The 20,303-nt window shown below is 46.6% G+C and overlaps 1 protein-coding gene and 1 non-coding gene across 4 annotated transcripts; both read left to right on the forward strand.

Annotated features, from left to right (window-relative positions):
* The first annotated feature begins 755 nt into the window (after positions 1–755).
* LOC114440917 (phospholipid-transporting ATPase ID-like) lies at positions 756–19,850 on the forward strand. 3 transcript variants are annotated; one of them, XM_028413574.1, is made up of 29 exons: positions 756–890; positions 1,287–1,409; positions 8,281–8,368; positions 8,664–8,722; positions 9,701–9,814; positions 10,375–10,473; positions 12,507–12,568; positions 13,674–13,746; positions 13,830–13,900; positions 13,974–14,056; positions 14,150–14,308; positions 14,397–14,485; positions 14,607–14,800; positions 14,889–15,097; positions 15,178–15,221; positions 15,418–15,583; positions 15,662–15,850; positions 15,923–16,038; positions 16,116–16,280; positions 16,356–16,467; positions 16,855–16,960; positions 17,044–17,185; positions 17,282–17,465; positions 17,692–17,915; positions 17,997–18,080; positions 18,173–18,418; positions 18,504–18,642; positions 18,733–18,863; positions 18,967–19,850. In XM_028413574.1, the coding sequence occupies exons 3-29, from the start codon at positions 8,326–8,328 to the stop codon at positions 19,291–19,293; spliced, it is 3,630 nt and encodes a 1,209-aa protein (XP_028269375.1). In that variant the 5' UTR covers positions 756–890; positions 1,287–1,409; positions 8,281–8,325; the 3' UTR covers positions 19,294–19,850. The 3 variants fall into 3 exon arrangements, with proteins under 3 accessions (XP_028269375.1, XP_028269374.1, XP_028269376.1); XM_028413573.1 differs by lacking the exon at positions 1,287–1,409; XM_028413575.1 differs by lacking the exons at positions 756–890; positions 1,287–1,409 and adding an exon at positions 8,030–8,198.
* Positions 7,449–7,530, forward strand: trnas-gcu (transfer RNA serine (anticodon GCU)). The gene has a single exon. It is a non-coding gene; the product is annotated as a tRNA-Ser (tRNA).
* Positions 19,851–20,303: the final 453 nt, after the last annotated feature.

Here is a 20,303-nt window from a genome sequence, read left to right on the forward strand (position 1 = left end):
TAAAAACACAAAAAAGGAAGTTATCAGCAGAGACCAGAACAGTTTTTGTCCCAGGCTGTAAACATGTTTATTTCTGCTGTAAAGTTGGACATTTTTACTTTTTGATCTCTTCAGGGAAATTCAGCTCACAGTTAGGAACTTAAAAACCTCAAAACCTGTGGTCTCCTTTGTCTCCATGATGTGAGAAGTCAGGACCACTGGTCTGATGTCTGCTTTGGGTCCTGGAAGGAGACTTGATGTTCCCCACAGAACAGGTAGTCTGAGGCAGACAGGATGTGGACTGGAGCTCCACCTGCCCCGCAGCAGCAGCAGCACAGTGTTTGAAGAGCCTGGGCGGACTGCAGCCTCCTCAGCTCAGTTCTCAGCTCATCCACCATGAGGAGCAGCTAAAGAGGCGCTGGAGCAGTTTGAAGATCTGCAGGAAACCCAAACAGAAGAGAAACAGGAAGCTGTGAGTCAGAGGTGGAGACAGACGGACAGACATCTGTGAAGCTGCAGGAGGAAGAAAAAATATCCGGAGCTTTTCCAAATGTGTCAAGTTTGCAGCTAGAGGTCAGAGTTGACCTAAACTTTCTGATTTCTAAACTTCTCGTCACGTGACCAGCCTGTTACGTCGAGCCGGATGTCTCAGTGCATCAGAGTATTTTCCGTGTTTTGACCCGTTCTGGCTGCAGAGCGCCGTGCGTCCTGAGAGGGGAGTGGACGGGGAGGGAGGGAGGGAGGAGACAGCAGAGGAGGGAGGGCAGTGGAGCAGGACGAGGAGTGGGGGGGAGACAGGAGGAAAACATTCAGCTCTAGTTTCTCCTCGTAGTTGAGCGGAGAGTTTGTTGTTTATGCCCGAAACTGCAGCCGCAGCCGCAGCGCACCGAGCCAGGACGCACGGACGCACGGTAAGACGCCGCCGCTCACTTTCGGTCTTTCTGACCTCTGAAGGAGTGAAGGTGAAGGAGGGAGGCTGAGATGGAGTTTTTGTTGGGGAAGAGAGGGAGGAGGAAGGCAGACAGCTCGACAGGAAGCTGTGGTGGATGCTGCCTCTCTCCGTCTCTCTCCGTCTCTCTGCCTCCGGGGACCGAAGCGAAAAAGTAACGGAAAGAGTTCAGGAGAAAGCTCGGCCGCACCTCTCTCACTGTAACTCAAACTTCCAGCTGCTTCTGTTTTCTCCTCCTTTCAGGCCACATTGCGGTGCGGGGCTTTTTTTTTCTTACTGGGAACAATCATGAGTCTGACTGTCGGTAAATGATGTCAGTGCAATTCACCTCATTTACAGAGGAAGGAACTCATCTAAGGAGTCATTCTGAGACAGGCAGGGGCCACAGACAGCTCCACAGCCAGGCGACAAGTTCACAGGAGGACCTCCACTGCTTCACATCACATGTTGGACACTGGGTCAGTGTCACATTGACTCCAAGGTTAGAGTGCTCCCTGTTTGATGCTTAAAGAAAGACCTAAAAGGAAGACCAGACCCCACATGTGATGGACACCAAAGACAGCGTACCTCATGTAGATGTTAACACTGGCTGCTTAGACAAATAGACTGCAGCTTGTATATGATGCTGAAGGAATAGTGTTAGCGCCCCCCATATGACAGGCCAGGACCTTCCTGTAGACAACATGGACCGCTCATAGTGAAGAAAGCACATTAGCCTGCTCTGTCTGACACTGTCCTCATGAAGGACACCACATTTGGTTGGTATACATCCGACCAGATACGACACATGGTTACGACCCGATGCCATCCGTTCATGGGATCAATACAGCTGCAGTAGTTGGAGGTATAGTGGTGGCAGCATGGTGGATCTTGTGGTTTGAGCCCCCCTGACACCGGGAGCTGTTGTGTTATAGACGTTAAAAACTACTGGTTAAGGTTAGGCACTGAAATCCCCATGAACATCCTGAGAAACATGGGGGAGACACGTGCATGTTTTGTTGTCTGTTTGGTCAAAGGTCCGGTCCTTTATGGAGGTTTTTCCTAATGTCATTGTCTAACGTACGTTGATGCTGATAAACCTGGGCCGCTTCTTCATGGGGCCCTGAATCAGATACAGATATGATGTCATGCAGTGTGACCTCAGTCTGAAGATTCATGTTGCAACTCATCAGACCATACGTGGGAGTCGTCACAGATCTGTGTTGACAGGAGCTGGACGTCCTCACCAGTCCAGGCTCTGACCCCACATCCACACACACGCACAGGCGTAGCAGCCAGTGCTTCACAAAAGGCAGTTTTTACAAATGTTGGTGTCAGAGTGGTGTCTCGTTGTTGGTCTTTGGTGCATGTGGGCCACTTCAGACTCCAGTTCACACTGGAGTCTGATTTAAACAATTATGTAAACAGCCAAACTGGATCTGATCTCAAAACAAAGATCCAGATGGAGGTTGGAGACCTGCAGTATGGAGCAGACGCTTTGACCAAGGTCACACAAGGTCATTCCTGGAAATTCAATCTCAATCAATAAGTTCCAGCCTCACACAAGCGGTGCAGCCAAGCAGCTCACAGGCTGTTAGGTATGGACAATATTAAGGGTCAATCAAAATGTCAGAGTTTGATCAGGTAAGATGAGAGGACCAGTGTGTTCTGACAGGTCAGGTGAATAATTCAGAGCTTGATTGTTTGGGTCTTTTGGTTCGGCGCTGTCATAACTGCGCCTCACCTCTCTTTGCCGCTCATGAGTGCACAGCGTAAAACTAGGAAGAATTAATGAAAGGTCAACAGGCTCAGCCATGTGAGCACACAGAGATGTGTGGTTCCAGTATCATCAGCCCGCAGAGATGCTGTTGTTGTTGTTGTTGTTGTTGAGTTTGGTTTCTTTTGTAAAGTATCAGTCTGGATATTGTTCTTCGATCCCAGCATTGATCTAGTAATAGAAGCTTTACCACAGAAAAATATAAGGCTTTTATTCTGGCCTGGATTTTTTCTTAATGCACTAAAGTCACTTCAGATTGGAGGTGTAAGCTGGAAACTTAACCCAGATGGAGCCAGAAATTAATCATAAGGCAGCAGAAAATGAATATTTTAGACATATAACACATTTAGCATTTCACAAACATGGGTGGATAAAATGCTAATTACACTGACATTTTCTTTTTTCTTAAAAGTTACCAAAACTGTGTGGGAGTGAGTCGTCTTGACGCAGTAAAATCTTTGTTTCCTCCAACACTTCAGACTCCAGCAAAGTGTGCAGCAGTTAGCTGCGGCTGCATGCCAAACCTATTAGTTGTCCAGTGCGGATCCTCACTGGACGTATTGTCAGAGGGGGCATCTGTAATCGCTAACATGCTAACAAGGAAGGAATGAGAGGACGATCTCTCTTTTAAAAGTTTCCTGGATTTGCTGATAGAAATCAGGATTTTGTCATGTTGTGGAGCGGTGGTGCTTTGAAGAGATGTAGGTGTTGTCTTCAAAGAGTTGCCGTCAGTCAGTGATGTGCTTCATGTGCACTGACTTACAGCCTGACAGCATGGTATATTGTGTCAGTCCGAAGCAGCCTGTGTGTGTGTGAACACTGCCGGGTGTGTGAAGTGTTTGTCAGGTCTGTGATATTTCCTTCAGTGAAAGGCGGTGTTGTTTTGTCCATCGCACTCTGACGGCCGTTCATCTCACTGTGTGTCAGTACCTGCGAAGGTGCGGCTGGTCTGTGGTTTCACAACAGCAGAAATTTGGATCAGTTAAAGGTAGGGTAGGAGGTTTTGACACTCAGTGAGAATCAGCCAGATTTGGAGAGTAAACACACGCCCCTTTCTCTCGGCGCTCACCCCGAAGCCACGCCTCCCAATCACATGGACGCGCATTAACCTGAAGACGAGCTGCGGTCTGTGACTTCGGCCATCATGCACGTACCTCTCTGGTGCGCGCAGAGCAGGAAGAGAGTGACAACCAGCCAATACTCCGCGCAGGGTCCACCCGGAGGATTGGCTGATGTTTTTAGCGTTTTATAGCTTCCACAGATAAAGCGAAACTGACGAACTAATCGGTTGCTATCGGATTGTAAAGAGAAGTTACACTAATTTAACAAAAAGTGCATCAGAAGGAAATCTCCTACCCAAACTTTAAGTTATTTTTGTGCTGTGATATCATCACAAAACAAACCCAGCTAACCTCTCAGTGTTTGAGTGCAGGGGGACTCAGGCTGGTCTTTTCTTCAGAAGTTGCTGTTTAGGACACACTTAGTGCACTTAGTGGCTTTTAGCGCCGCTTCCGGCCATTGTTGAGCCACCGTAACAGGTTTGTGGAAGGCAGATAGGATAGGATAGATTGGAAAATGTTGATGACGTGTTGTTGTTTGTGGCCATTTTCTGATCTTAGGTCATAAAACTGCTTCATTATTTGAAGACACACAGTTTGATGACTGCCTGGTTGATTTATTGCTGACTGATTTTGAGGCTCTGCTTCTCTTTACAGACTCTGGAGTTGTGTAACATACAGTGTGTAGATAGCTATAATTAGCATGAGGCCTGATAACACAAGCACCTGCTGATAGAGACAAGACAGGAAGTGTAAGCCGCGTTAGTGGAGCGCTGAAAATCCAAACAAAAAATGACCAAAATGAAAGCACCCTCAGTCATTCCAGCTAACATGGAGGGATTCTCTATAAATAAAATAACCAAAAACAGACACAAAACAACCACACAGGGACAAAAAACTACCACAAAGATGCATAACGTAACTTTTTATTATCACAGGAGCACAAAATAATAATAGAAAATGACGTATGATGAACTCAGAGAAACAAATTCACCATAAAATATGTCAAAATTACTACAAACAGATGCTGAAAGATCCCATGGAATGACAAAAGTACACACTGATAAGACAAGCAACCACAAAACTAACCAACGCACAAAATGAGAAGCTGGAATGATGAATGATTCTGCAGAGACAAAAATCAGAAAGAACAAAGAGGCAGCGCTGCAGAATGCCCACATACACGTGGTTACCAACCACAGACACAGTTATTGTGTCTCTTTCTGAGTGTGTGTCTTCTGGTTTGGGGGTCTGTGTGTGTGTGTGTGTGTGTGTGTGTGTGTGTGTGTGTGTGTGTGTGTGTGTGTGAGCACTGTTTCTTCCACCCCTGATTGTCTTGGAAACTCCCCCTCCTCCTCCTCTACACACCTTTCTGTTGTTTCTCTGCAACACAGAGCTCATTTATCCACAGCTCTGTTTGCTATTAGACAAAACACACACACACACACAGAACCAGCCGACGGCTCTGAAAACCATGCAGCTGTGCTCACCGGCTTATCTTTGACCGTCTGATTGGACGAGCTGTGGAAAGTCTTGTGCAACAAACGGCTCCAGTCTCCCTCAGAGTCGTGTTTAAGTGCAGCTATTGAGCATCACTGTGACCTCAGAGCCCTCCTCTGTGGGAGTGGGTGTGTGTTTCACGTCACTCTGTGTTAGTGTTTGACGTGGATAGAACCCTTGTATGTTTTAGTCTTTCACGTTGAGATGGGGTCACCTGTCACCATTTTCTGGAAACATGCGGTCAGGATTCAGCTGGAGATGAACGATCAATCACCGACGATCGATCAATAATGCAAACAATCATCGGCTGCAGATCTAGTAGACTGTAGCATTAACATTTTGCCCTTATAGACACCAAATAGTACACAGTGTCCATTTACTTTTGGTCACATAGTGTACTTGGTTAGATTTAAAAACAAGATGGCGTCTTGTCCATAGGTTAGATCATTTATGCTCACTTGTACAAAGAGGTGGAATACAAATGCAGAACGCACGATGTGTGTGTCTGCTTTATTGATTATTAACACACTAAGTGTCACAAATGGCAGCCTGAAGGAGGATTAAACATCTGCAATCATAAAACCAGTCGGTAAATGATCCAAAAACAGGTCATGAAGCAGAGACGGTTTCATGCTTTGCTTCATGGCCGCAGAGGAAACGGATCTACATGCATCTGGAACGAGGTGCGGTTTGAGTTTAACCACGTTAACCAGTGAGAACCCATCCTGCCCTACTTCTTTGTGTTTTTCGTTTTTTTGCACACTTTATCTGAGCCACCTTTAAGTGCAGGCAACAAACAGTCACAGCAGAAAACACAAAGGTGTGTAACAGCATACTGGTGTCAGAGTCACCTGTGGCTGGCTCCAGAGGTCAGAGGTCACGCAGATGAATGGCTGTCCTGTCCCATCAGGCATCTCTGGTTTCCCTGCTGAACAGTGGACCATTATCCAAACTGACTGCCTGTTTGCAGGTGAAAGAAAGGACTCTTTTCTCTGCGTGTATCTCTGTGTGTGTGCATTCATTAAGAGAGAGAGAGTGTGTGTGTGTGTGTGTGTGTGTGTGTCAAAGTGACCACAGACTCTTTTTGTGCGGGCGGGCAGACAGGGAAGGAGGAAGCTCCTGACTGTCACTCAAAGAGGTCACGCCAATAATTACCAGGCTGTAAACATGTTTGTTTCTGCGAGTTTCTGTGAGTCTGTGATCGACTCCCCTTTGGAGGCAGTCCCCTAGTGGCTGTGATGTGAACTGCACTTTTACACTTCAATTGCTAAAACGCTAAAATGGATTTTAGGTTTTCGGACCACTCACTCCTCTTTAATTAGATTATTAAAATGTTGCAGAATTAAGGTTGTGACTGCCCACCTGCCTCAGCTTCGCTCGCCTGTATTCGTATTAACTGGGAGTTTTGGTGGACTCAGATGCCAACGTGTCGACAGCCTCCACACAGACCTCAGAAACCTCTCCATGTTTACTGACTGCCTGAAATGCAGAGGTGTGAAAGGTCACAGGGGTCAAACCGTCTTTGTATGATACTCTGGAATCAGTCAAAGTTGAAATTCTGTCATCCTGTTCTTGTTTACAGAGGTTAAACATTTTAGTAGTGTGTGTGTGTGTGTGTGTGTGTTGGCACTCCTGTTAAAAATACACACACATTCTTCTCTAAACTCTGTCTGGTTGATATTTATAAGTCCACCGCTGACGTCACCTCAGTCGTCTATATCCACGCAGAGAGCGGGTGGAGGGGGTGTGGTGGGGTGGGGTTTCTCAGAAAGCAACAACTCCACGGTTTCCTGACTGACGTCTGGTCCCGTTACATTACAGCAGCGACATCATTAAAGAGCCTCTGTACGAAGACACACTGTGGAAGCTGTGTTGAGGAGAAGTTGTAACTTTCAGCGTCCACATTTCATCATCAAGGAAGAAGCTGTCCGAGAGGGAGAGGAGACAGGAAGCAGAGGGGTTTATGGGAAATGTGTTGTTAATTATGAGAGGCACTGACAAAATCACCGATGAGGCTGCTTTAAAGGATCTCCTCTTGTTGACAGAGTTGCAGTGTCACCTCTTCGTGATGTTGTGACAACAACAAACAGTTAAAATGAATTTTTATGCAGAGATCGATTGAAATTTGCAGTCAAAGGGTCTGTGAATCGACTCCCCTTTGGTGCCTCATGTGGCCACTTGACGAAGTGCAGTGTATTTTACATCAGACGAGGTGGCCGAGTGGTTAAGGCGATGGACTGCTAATCCATTGTGCTCTGCACGCGTGGGTTCGAATCCCATCCTCGTCGGACGTCATTGATTTTCTGTTTTATACTTTAAATATCTGTCATGACCTCCAACCATCAGCAGAAGAGTCCCCCTTTATGAGCTGGGTCCAGCTCCAGGTTTCTTCCTGTTCTAAGGATGTTTGTTGCCTTAACTGCTTGCCTGTGGGTTCTCAGTAAAACGCTCAAAGACCACTTTTATTGTGAAGGAAACTATATAACTGAAGCTTCATCTTCTTCAGATGTGATCTATTGATCACAACGTCTTTAATAGTTATGTATTGTGGAGAATAAAGCAGTGAGTGATTTATTTTAGGTTTCACTATCTCTCAGCGGAGGCAGGCTCCAGTTCTCCGCTCTGCCCACTTCCTGTCAGGGTTCCTGGGTGAGTGGAGAGTGGATGTCTGGGCTGAGAGGGGAGCCTCCCTCTGACTCACTCTGCCATACAAGGGAAAAACATTAAGGGGCTGGAAGCCTGATGTAAACCTGGAGTAAGAGCGTCTGGCATGAAGGAGGGACGGACGCTTTCTGTTAAAATCCAGCAGACGTGTGCTCAGCTTGTTTATAACTACAGTTTTTCCCTCACACACAGTAGGTGCTTCGAACTTTTCCAGTCAGCGAATGACATTTAAAAGGCCGTGGGTTGGTTTAAAAAGTCCTCCGGCTCCTGGACGATTACCTCATAGAGCACAGTACGGAAAGTGCCCTAATGACAGCCGGTGGAAATTCTCACTTTAGCAGCATCCATGTTGAATTTTCTCTCTTTCTCCACAGAGCAGTATGATGGAGAGATAGCAGGAGGACGAAGAGGAAGAGAAGATGTCGTTCTTTGGTCTAGACTGCGTCCGAAAGAAAGAGAGAGGTAAACCCAGAACAAACAGAACCAAACAGAACATTCACTGACTGGTGTTTTATTATAACTATAAAATGATAAATCAATCAATCAATGATCAATCAAAACATGATCAATAAGATTTATCATTTGTTTTGTACCAGGATGTAAACATTGTTATTCCTGCTGTATATTTGCACGGTTTTACATCTTACATTGACTCACTTTTGGAGCCAGCATCTAGTGGACACTTGAGGAATTGCAGTGTTTGGTACTCAGTTCATCTTTCTCTGGCTTACACACACAACTTGTATTTTTGAAACAGAGCAGGAGAGGAAGCTCAGAGCCAACGACCGCGAGTACAACCTCCCCTTTCGATACGCTGTAAGTATGAAGTCACAGTTCATTGATGTGAGGCTTATTTGTCTGCCTCAGAAATAGACACAGGGGATGTACAGCGGATGCGGCCCACGTACATTTTAGACAAAACACTTAACCGCACAGTCTTTTTTTATTTACTTAGCGCAGATATTTACAGTAAAAAACACACTTTGTTGGGGTGTGTCATGATTTGTTTGGCTGTTATCAGGAGACTGGACGTCAGCCAAAGAGCGGCGGAGTAAAGTTTCTGCTGGCCAAGGCTGTGTGAAGCAAAATATAAACATTTTGGTACACGATCAAAAATAGAAATACAATTTTTTTGTTATTTTTATTTGTATTAACATCAACGTCTGTAGACCTTCATTGGAAAGCACCAACAAATAGGCTGTAAACAGTCATTTCCCCTGCCCTGCCGTAGCATTTAGAGGCCAAACAGTGTGGCCGCGGTCTGTGGGTGGTGTTGTCAGTGAAGAGATCCAGTGATAATGGGACCCTGGAAGCCACAGCCCGGCCCACCAGCAGAGCCTTTCAGCCTCCTGATAAGATCCACCTGGAACAGAACAAAACGCCTCTCACCTGGCAGCTCGCTCCCAAACACTCATAACGTCCAGCAGAAAATCCTCCAGAGAGAACGGAGAGCGGCGTCCATTACAGACACACAAAGCCAGGAGACGCTCATACGGGGCAGCAGCTGTTTGAGTGTAGGTGGACACATGACAGAAGAGAAAAGGTCCCTGGAACTAAAACAGAATCCTAAAATAACAGCTCCAGTCATCAGGGAGGCTCCACTCTTACTCCTCTTTTCTTGAGAAAACATCTATTCAGCCCATTACCACAAGTTAAAAAGGGGAGATTAAATGAGAATGGATTTAATCCTATTACGCATAAATGTATTGAAATTCTGTAGTTCATCTTAATCCGATCCTTAATCCCTTGTCTTTCTGTGCCGTCTCCCTCTTTTCTCCCATTTCTTTCCCCAAGACAAACGCCATCAAGACCTCCAAGTACAACTTCTTCTCCTTCCTACCGCTCAACCTGTTCGAGCAGTTCCAGAGGATCGCTAACGCCTACTTCCTGTTCCTGCTGGTGCTCCAGGTGAGGCCCAAAAAAAGGGAAATGACAAAACATCACTGAGTTTCTGGCTGATCTTCAGGTGATGTAATGGAAAGAGTGGAAAACGCTGTAATGTTATTTTTTTATTTTTGTGTAGCCATGATTGTGTTGCCGTGAACTTAAACTGACATGTTTGCAGACACAACACTGCTGCACAACAGGGAGTTAAGCAAACAGGATATGGACGAATGAGATGCAGTGAGAATTAAGGAAGTGTAACACTCAGCACAGGAAGTTGCCTCATCGTGTGCACAGCAGTCATGTTGCACCACCAGTGTGTGTCTCCTCCTCCTCCACCCACTGACACACACACACAGAGGCTGATTCCAGGTTCCTCTCAGCACCTTCACCTTTTATCCTGGTCATTATGAGGACCAGTGTGTTTCCAGTCCTCCATGATGAAGGATCTGCTGCACAGCTCTTACACATGTGTGCAGTTATTACCCCGCTCTGGTTCCGCTCTCTCATGAGGTGCTTGTTTCAGGTTGTGTGTCACGATTCAGTGTGAGGACAGTTGTCTGTGTGTGTCCTTCCTTCTTCAGGTGATTCCTCAGATCTCCTCCCTGTCCTGGTTCACCACTGTCGTGCCGCTGGTCCTCGTGTTGTCAGTCACCGCTGCCAAGGATGCAACTGATGACATCGTAAGGACATTTTAAATCTTTATTTTATCTGAAAGCTTCTGGAGTGTGTTCCATCCTCCCACACATTGTTTTACATTGACGATTGAGTCACACTGTTGCAACAGTTTGGAAAGGTTCGTGTGAGAAAAAAACCCACAACCTTACAGTGACCTCTGGTAGCATTTCCTGTTTCAGGTCACATGACTAGAGGCTGTTATGTTCGAGCAGCAAAAACAGAACCTTTCAGTGCAGCCGTACGTGCCTTATACACAACCTGTTTGTAGGATGTGGCTCCTCCAGGCTGTCACGTGTGATCAGGAGGCCCAGTCGCCGCCTCCTCTGATACTCGCCCCGTTCTTCTCATGTTGCTTATCATCTCCACTTACTCTCTGACTGTGGGAAACGTCAGCGCTGCTGCACCTTTAACATCACAGTGATTACATGGTGTGTGTGATGTAGCATTTATTTTCATCTGATCAGTTCACACCTGAAACAGGATCCAGGAAGTTTTCCTTTTCATTCTTTAACACAGAACCAACTGTACCTCTGAAACAAAGAAAGGAAAATTACTCTTTACTTCAACTGTCAGGGTCGACCAGACCAGGATGTGTGTGAATGTGTGTGACTGGGACCTAAGAAACCGAAACAGCAAACCACAAAGGAGAAATAAGTGATGTTGGAGCTTAATCATTTGCTCAACAGCAGGAACTGGAGGATTTCTTTAAGGTCACTGCCAGTAAGCATCAGTGGAGGACAGACACTGTTGTTAGTGTTTAAAAAGCTGCTGTGACTGTGAGTGACTGGCCTCCTGCTCACAGTGGCCATGCCCTTTTTTGTCTAAATATCATTTATTATGTCATAAACAGAAACTTATCAATAGAGAGCAGCCCGCTGGCAACGTGTTTATTTCTGCTGCCAAGTTTTTACACGGAGGTCGGTGAGGATTGGAGCCAGCCCACCTGGAGGCTAAGAGGGGAACTGCAGCTTTTGTGCTAGCGTTTATTTTTGCGGCTGCTGGGTCAGGACACATCCTTTAACAGCCTTCTTGAGCTCTTGACTTTTTACGGGCCAATGAGCTGTAAAAGTTTCGAGGCGAATTCTTTAAGTGTTTTCTTAGACCTAGATTTTGTAGAAAATGACTCATGATCAATCGGCATTTGTTAATAAGTAATGCAAAAGAATCTTTAGTGCAGAATGTGTGTTTGTGTGTGTGTGGGGGGGGGCGACAAGTTTAATATTAACTTTTACCTTTGTTTAACTTCTGTCCTCTCAGTTGTTGTCGGTCTGACCTTCAGAGTGACGTCAAGTTGTGTAGTTTTGAAGAGAGCAGACAAAACGAGCCGCAGCTGTACACAAACTGATCTGCACCCCTATGAAGATATTATTTATCATTCATATCATTATTCTGTGGAATAAACCAGTATTATTAGTCCCATTAAGAACTCTCCTCTTTGTTCAGCCACAGAACATAGAATAGGACAGAATAGAATAGAAGTACCTTATTCATCCCAAGCTGGGAATATTCAGTTACAGCAGCAATATACAGACACTCAGCATGCTAAACATAGAGAACAGAAAACTGTACAAACATTATTTATAAGAAAATAGAGGTATAAAATATAGGTACAAGGTATAGTGTCCAATTGAAGAGCTAAACCTTCGATCACTCAGAGGTGAGGGGTTATAAAAAGTTTCGGAAAAGGCGCTCCGCTGTCTGTCCAGCACAGGGTGGAGAGGGTGACCAGCGTGATCTATGATTGATAACCGTTGGTTCGCTGTCCTCCTCTCACGTGTGACAGAGCCAGCCCTCCTTATCAGTCGGTTCAGTCTGTTGGCGACTTGGCGTCACTGCAGGAAAATAATGAGAAAAAGGATCAGAGCCGAGAACAGCTGCAGAGACACCAGTGAAGGATTGAACCAGGTCTGACCAGACTGAAGTCTGCTAGAGACCACCTGGAGACAGAGCACAGACTGAAGTCTGTCTCCATCAGTACATCATGCTTATACAGGAGGTTTCACTGTCTCTTTGTCTCTTTGTCTCTCTGTGTGTCCAGAATCGCCACAGGAGCGACAATCAAGTCAACAACCGTAAAGTCCAAGTCCTCATTGACAGAAAGTAAGTTTGTATGTGCAAATACGAGGTTGTTTATGTGCTGTGAATCATGGGAAATGTAGGCACATACATAACCTTTTCACATATAGGTGGGTGTTCTTTCGGGGAAACGTCTGAACCCGTCAGATCCCACACAGAAATCAAACATACCACACATATTTGAAATAGCAGACATCAGATAAACAGGATACAAAACAAAGTGCTGCCCGCCGTCCTGCAGCTGCTTCCTGCGGCTGCACCGCAGCAAACCGGCCAAAATACAAGAACTTATAACAAAAATATTCAGCGGGCTTGTTTGGAAACGCGCTCGGTGTCGTCAGTCATAACCTCTCTGGATAAAAATACGTTGTGTGTGTTTTGCCTCCTGGGTTCCTGGGCAGCCGCCTCGTGCCCTCTGTTTAGATCACCATGGGAAGCATCTGCAGGTCGGTAGGAAGAGACGTTTACTTCCTGTTTACATGATGCTGTTAAAAACGCTGCTGATGTGTCCCACAGATGTCTGACTTTTGAACCCAAAATACTATTCACTCCATTAAGACCCTAAATGTTGTCTTAACAACACAAATCTGCACTCCTGCAGTCTGATGATCTCCTCTGTCCTGGTTTTGAAGCTCTGGATGTCACCATTTTGGCTGCGTTGACAGGTCCTGTGTGCAGTTTACACAAATCACCATAGAAGAAGTTGGCTTCCCCACTGTCAGAAAAAGTCGTTGTTACAACGAACACTGTAAAAAATGTGCATTGAACAGCTTGGAGTCACACAGTGCTGTTAGAGGGCCCTGCAGAGTCGCTCAGATCATTCACTCTGTTATGATTCAATAAACCATCAAAATGATGAAATCCCTGAAAACAAAGCCAAGTTTTAAAGCTCTTCCTGTTACTGACTGACAGACACTGAGAGAGATAATACAGGAAACTGGCAGGAACACACAGGCAGGGAAAGTGACTAATATTAGCATGACCTTGGTGTTCAGGGCGTATTTATGGCCCTGCAGACAGTTCTGTTCCTGACATTCTTCAAAGAAAAGGGACAACGATGCTTTTAGATCTACAGTGCACACACACACACACACACACACACACTAACCATCCTGTTCCCTGTTCTCAGGCTACGGAGTGAGAAATGGATGGACATCCAGGTCGGCGACATCATCAAGCTGGAAAACAACCAGTTTGTGACTGTGAGTGTGTTAATGTGTGTTAATGTGTGTCTGCAGCGATGTGAACACGATCAGTAACTCTCTCTCTCTCTCTGTGGTTTCAGGCCGACCTCTTGTTGCTGTCAAGCAGCGAACCGCTCAACCTGGTGTACATTGAGACGGCAGAGCTGGACGGGTTAGTTTGGATGATCTGCTCGTCTGGTTTCCTCCTCCTCCTCCTCTTCACTGTCTCCTCTTCTCTTCCTCAGAGAGACTAACCTGAAGGTGCGACAGGCCTTACCGGTGACCGGAGACCTGGGCGGGGATATGGAAAAGCTGGCAGATTTTAATGGTGAGACGGGTGCAGAGCAGCCAACAGTCTAAACACACACACAGAAAGAATTTCAGATACGAAATCCCCCCCCCCCCCCCCCCCTCCCTCCAGGTGAGGTACGCTGCGAACCACCCAACAACCGCCTGGACCGCTTCACAGGAACACTGACCTATGCTGGTCAGAAATACCCGCTGGACAATGAGAAGATCCTGCTGCGAGGCTGCACCCTGAGGAACACGGAGTGGTGCTTCGGGCTGGTGCTGTTCGCAGGTTTGGGACATGATTCGTATTGGGGAAATTATAAGGCTCATGGTCCCGGATCACTGGAGGTCTGAGTGTTTGTGTGTCACTTTTGCAGGTCCAGAGACGAAACTGATGCAAAACTGTGGAAGGACCACGTTCAAGAGGACGAGTATAGACCGTCTGATGAACGTGCTCGTCCTCTGTGTGAGCTCTGCTTCATTTTTATTTAAACATTTGCTTTTTTCCTGATGAATTTCTGTTAAATGTACATGATTTCTTCTTTTAGGTAGGATTTAAAATGTGTGTTTTGCCTCTTCTCCTGCAGATCTTTGGTTTCCTGGCCTTCATGTGCACCATCCTGGCGATAGGAAACTACTTCTGGGAGCTACACAAGGGCACAGAGTTCACCATCTTCCTGCCCAGACCCGATGGCAATGACGCTGCTTTCTCCGCCTTCCTCACTTTCTGGTCCTACGTCATCATCCTCAACACCGTGGTGCCCATCTCTCTCTACGTCAGGTGACACCTGTGAAACGATTGAAGCTGCCCTCAGCATGTGGCCGTGCTGGTTTTTCATTCCCTGTATCCGTGCGTGTGTCTTTGGCAGCGTGGAGATCATTCGTCTGGGGAACAGCTTCTACATCGAGTGGGACAGGAAGATGTACTACGCTCGCAACGACACCCCCGCCGAGGCTCGCACCACCACGCTGAACGAAGAGCTTGGACAGATCAAGTACGTCTTCAGCGACAAAACGGGGACGCTGACGCAGAACATCATGACCTTCAACAAGTGCTCCATCAACGGCAAATCCTACGGTAAGAACCTGGGAGGCTTTTCCAGACGCTGTGCACGCTCAGTCGTTTCTTCTGTCTCATTTGCTTCTTCCTCTCTGCAGGAGACGTGTATGACTACACAGGCCAAAGGCTGGAAATTACTGAGGTGAGCCATGATACACAGACGTCTTAATTCATATTTACTCTGTTTATGCTGAAATTATCACACAAACTCTGAACTTTCTGATGTTCCTTGAATGCACCGCATCTGATGTACAGTTTAAATTTGAAAATCCACTTTATGCTACATTTCTCATGTCTGTCATGAAGCTAAAACTGTCTGTCTTTGTCTCTCTGTCCAGCACACAGAGACGGTGGACTTCTCCTTCAACCCGCTGGCTGACCCCCGCTTCATGTTCCACGACCACGCCCTGGTGGAGGCGGTGAAGCTGGAGAACCCAGAGGTCCACGCCTTCTTCAGGCTGCTGGCGCTCTGCCACACCGTCATGGCTGAGGAGAAGACAGAAGGTGAGGAGCCTTTCAGCAGATTAAAACGAGGTCTGGGAATCTAAAAGGATTCACGCAGCTACTTTTCATCCCCCCCAGGCGAGCTCCTGTATCAGGCCCAGTCTCCAGATGAGGGAGCTCTGGTGACGGCGGCCAGAAACTTTGGATTTGTCTTTCGCTCTCGAACGCCGGACAGCATCTCCATCGTGGAGATGGGAAAACAGCGCAGCTACGAACTTCTCGCCATCCTGGACTTCAACAATGTCCGCAAGAGGATGTCCGTCATCGGTAATGTGACCCACCACAAACAGATCGCTGAGGATGAAGGTTCCTCTCTGTAACACATCTGTGTGTTCACAGTGCGGAGTCCGGAGGGGAAGCTCTCTCTTTACTGTAAAGGCGCCGACACAATCATCTATGAGAGGCTGCACCAGTCCTGCAGTAAGCTGATGGACGTGACCACAGAGCACCTCAATGTCAGTTATCTCTCTGGGTGGTCATCGTGTGAGTTGTGTTGACATCCTCATCAGTGTTTGTGTGTTTGGACCTGCAGGAGTTTGCAGGGGAGGGTCTGCGAACTCTGGTGCTGGCCTATAAGGATCTGGACGAGGAGTACTTCAACCAGTGGAAACAGCGCCACCATGAGGCCAGCACCACGCTGGAGGACAGAGAGGACAAACTGGACCAGCTGTATGAGGAGATAGAGAAGGACCTGCTGGTGAGGGGAAAGCAGGAAGTAGGAGAAAAACCTTTTATTCATGTGGTCAGACGCTCATTTTGAATCTGTGTCCAGCTGCTCGGAGCAACAGCCATAGAAGACAAGCTACAGGACGGGGTACCTCAGACCATCGAGCAGCTGTCCAAGGCTGACATCAAGATCTGGGTCTTGACTGGTGACAAACAAGGTGCAGATATTCTATCACAGATCAATAAATAATGACATTTTTTGTCTGTTTTTGTTTGATGAAGCCTTAAGTTTTAGCTCCCCCTTCAGGCACTGAGAGGAAATACACTAACACTGTTGATTGGAATGTACAGTAAATACGCCTTCCTCCGCTCTGCCTTACATTGACTGGATTATTGTCTGTTACCAGACTGTGATTGATCTGCCTGCAGACTGTGGTCCTAATCCCAATTGTTAATCAAAGTCTTATTATGACTTTTAAGTCATTAAAGTATTCTCTGATATCTGCAAAGATATGAAAGATACAACAGTCATGTTAACATTAAATCCTAGTTTTGTTTTTATCTTTCTTATCTTTATTTTATTATGGTCTTTATTTATGTTGCAGAAACTGCAGAAAACATCGGCTACTCGTGCAACCTGCTACGAGAGGAGATGAACGAAGTCTTCATCATCTCTGCAAACTCGCTCGAGGATGTCCGACAGGAACTGAGGTCAGAGGACATTTAAAGAAAATAGAAATTAGAAATCTTTTTTGTTTAATATGAGCTGATTATTAAATGTCTCTGTGGAGCAGAAACGCCCGGACCTGCATGAAACCAGCTGCAGCAGAGAACTCTGTGTTTTTGCCAGAGAGGATTCTGGGTAAAGGTGTGAAGGTCGTTGCAGATGATGTGGTAAACGGAGAGTACGGCCTGGTTATAAACGGACACAGTCTGGTATGTTCACACTGTTGCTGTATGGCTGTATAAATGTCTGCTGGCGCTATCATCAGCCTGATAGAACGTTTCTTTTCCCCCCTTCTCGTCTCTCAGGCGTACGCCCTGGAGAGCAGCGTGGAGCAGGAGTTCCTGAACACAGCGTGCATGTGCAAAGCGGTGATCTGCTGCAGGGTGACGCCTCTGCAGAAGGCCCAGGTGGTCGAGCTGGTTAAGAAGTACAAGCAGGCAGTCACGCTGGCCATCGGAGACGGAGCCAACGACGTCAGCATGATAAAAGGTAGCGGCGTGGTGTCGTCTTCTTCTTCCATCAAAGCGACTAAAACATGGAGGTCTGTGGGAAGTGACCATTCGAAGAACTGCAGATGCACCAAATGTTGCTGCTTAGTCCGCTGATTTGAGTGTAACTCTGCCACCTAGTGGGGAAATATGTGTTTACACAGCTTTAAGTTGTAGGATAGATCCAAAAAACAGCGTCCTAATAAAGAACCCCGCCCCCTCTCCAGCGGCTCATATAGGTGTGGGCATCTCAGGCCAGGAGGGCATGCAGGCCGTGCTGTCCAGCGATTACTCCTTCGCCCAGTTCCGCTTCCTGCAGCGCCTCCTGCTGGTGCACGGCCGCTGGTCTTACCTGCGCATGTGCAAGTTCCTGCGCTACTTCTTCTACAAGAACTTCACCTTCACCTTCGTCCACTTCTGGTACGCCTTCTTCTGCGGCTTCTCTGCACAGGTGAGAGAGCACACACACATATGCATATAAAAGAACATTAAAGGTGCATTAACATTAACAGAATCTGTTTGTGGCGCTCAGACGGTGTATGACCAGTGGTTCATCACACTCTACAATCTGATGTATACAGCACTGCCTGTTCTGGGAATGAGTCTGTTTGATCAGGTAAATCTGTGTGAACCAACGATGGAATAAAACGCATCCTTTTTTAAAGTAAGATTAGACATCATGGTTCTCTGTCTCCCCCTGCTGGTCAGGATGTGAACGACGTGTGGAGCTTCCAGCACCCTCAGCTCTACGTCCCCGGTCAACTCAACCTTTACTTCAGTAAGAAGGCCTTCTTCAAGTGTGCTCTCCACAGCTGCTACAGCTCCTTGGTGCTCTTCTTCATCCCCTACGCCGCCATGTACAACACGGTGAGGGACGATGGGAAGGACGTTGCTGACTACCAGTCCTTTGCACTCCTCACTCAGACTTGTCTGCTGTTTGCTGTCAGCATCCAGGTATGATGAAGCTTTTCTTTTGTGTTTGTATCAGTATTCTTAATGAATGACCTCTGACACCTGTTGTCTTTCTGTGTGTCTGCAGCTCGGGTTCGAGATGTCCTACTGGACGGTGGTGAACACGTTCTTTGTTCTGGGAAGCCTGGCCATGTACTTTGCTGTCACGTTCGCCATGTACAGTGACGGCATGTTCCTCATGCTGCCGTCAGCCTTCCCTTTCATAGGTGAGTTCAGGCGTCTTTAGGCAGGAGTATGTCATGTATATCATGGATAGAAGAGGCGTTCAGAAACTCTGCATGTGTGTGTTCATCCAGGAACAGCCCGAAACTCTCTGAACCAGACCAACGTTTGGCTGACGATCTTCCTCACCTCCATCCTGTGCATCCTCCCTGTGGTGACCTACCGCTTCCTGATGGTTCACCTCTGCCCCACCATCAATGATAAGGTACATTAGGATCTGAAAAAGCCAAAAAACAGACTCACCGACTGGTTTTACTGTAGATCTGGATTGTTGTTTCTGTGCTTTGACCCAACATTTTAACCTTCAGGTGATGTTCAAGGTGAGGCAGGCCAAAGCCATGCCTCCTCCTCCACCTCGTCGCGCCCGCATCCGGCGCACCAGCTCCCGCCGTTCAGGGTATGCCTTCTCGCACGCACAAGGCTACGGTGACCTGGTGACATCAGGCCGGTTCCTGCGGCGTCCTGCTGTATCGCGATCGTCTGGCTTTGCACACGGTCGCCCCACCACTGGCTTCAGTCCAATGGGACGGTCAGCAGGGTACAGCCCGACAGGACGCCCCCAGAACACCAAGACTCCAGATGTGGAGGTGACCTCACTGCAGATGTACAGGTCTATCAGAGATCCAGCTCTCTGACAGACCACATGGAGTATTTATGACAATGAATGGAGGTAAAATGTCCAATCAGCTGGATGACTGTTACTGAGGGGGACAGCAGGACACCTCCTCTGATCCGGATCATGAGTGTTCATGTAAAACGTGCCTCATGGCTGATGAACTCCTCCTGACACTAGAACCAGTAAGAGGAGGTGAAGGACCACAGAAGTGTCCTCATGTTTACAGACCACCCAGACCTTCCTAATCCTGGGAGTCCAGATGCTCCTCTGAGGAAAAAAACCAGCAAAAATTTCATTTTGTGCCTTAAACATCACTTTAAAGCTCATTTGTTGGAAGCAGTCAGCACTTTGGCAGCATCACATGGACAGATTCGGACTTTTCTTATTTTGTTCACATTTTTTTACTTCCTGTCTGCTGAAACGAACTCCTGAAGCTTAAATCAATTTGGGGAAAATCAAATCCGGGTTTAGATCTCTACAATCAGAGTCAGAGATTTTTAAATCAATTAAATGTATTGTTACAGATACAGATAGGAAGCAGCACCTTCCTGTTTGCACCCCAAACAGTGAGAGGAGTGCACAAACTCATTTTAAATACAAACTTCAGAACATTGTTGCTGTAGGAAAATCACCAAATCTACCTGTTTCAGGAGGTGTATCACACTGTACACACTACAATACAAACCATCCTTTAATCCACTCAGATTGTGCTGAAACAAGGTTTCTACAGGTGTGAACAGGTCCTAATTAACCTGCTTAAAAACATTCCTATTTGCTGTGTAACCATGATTATTCATACCTCAACTCAGTGTCTGTTCATCAGATCTTGCAGCTTTTTTTATGACTGTTGGGTTTAGGGCGAGCTTTTCACTATGTGTCTTCAAAAGTTACATCAGAAAGGCCTTTAAATTAAAAAAAATGTTCTATGCAAAATAAATGTTTCATCAAAATTTAATCAGACATTTAATACAAATAATCCCTGTGTTACATTTTATTCTGTGATCTGTCAGAGACGAGCCCACCAGCACG

This window comes from Parambassis ranga, chromosome 9 (assembly GCF_900634625.1).
Source record: "Parambassis ranga chromosome 9, fParRan2.1, whole genome shotgun sequence".
In the NCBI taxonomy this organism is placed as follows: domain Eukaryota; kingdom Metazoa; phylum Chordata; class Actinopteri; family Ambassidae; genus Parambassis; species Parambassis ranga.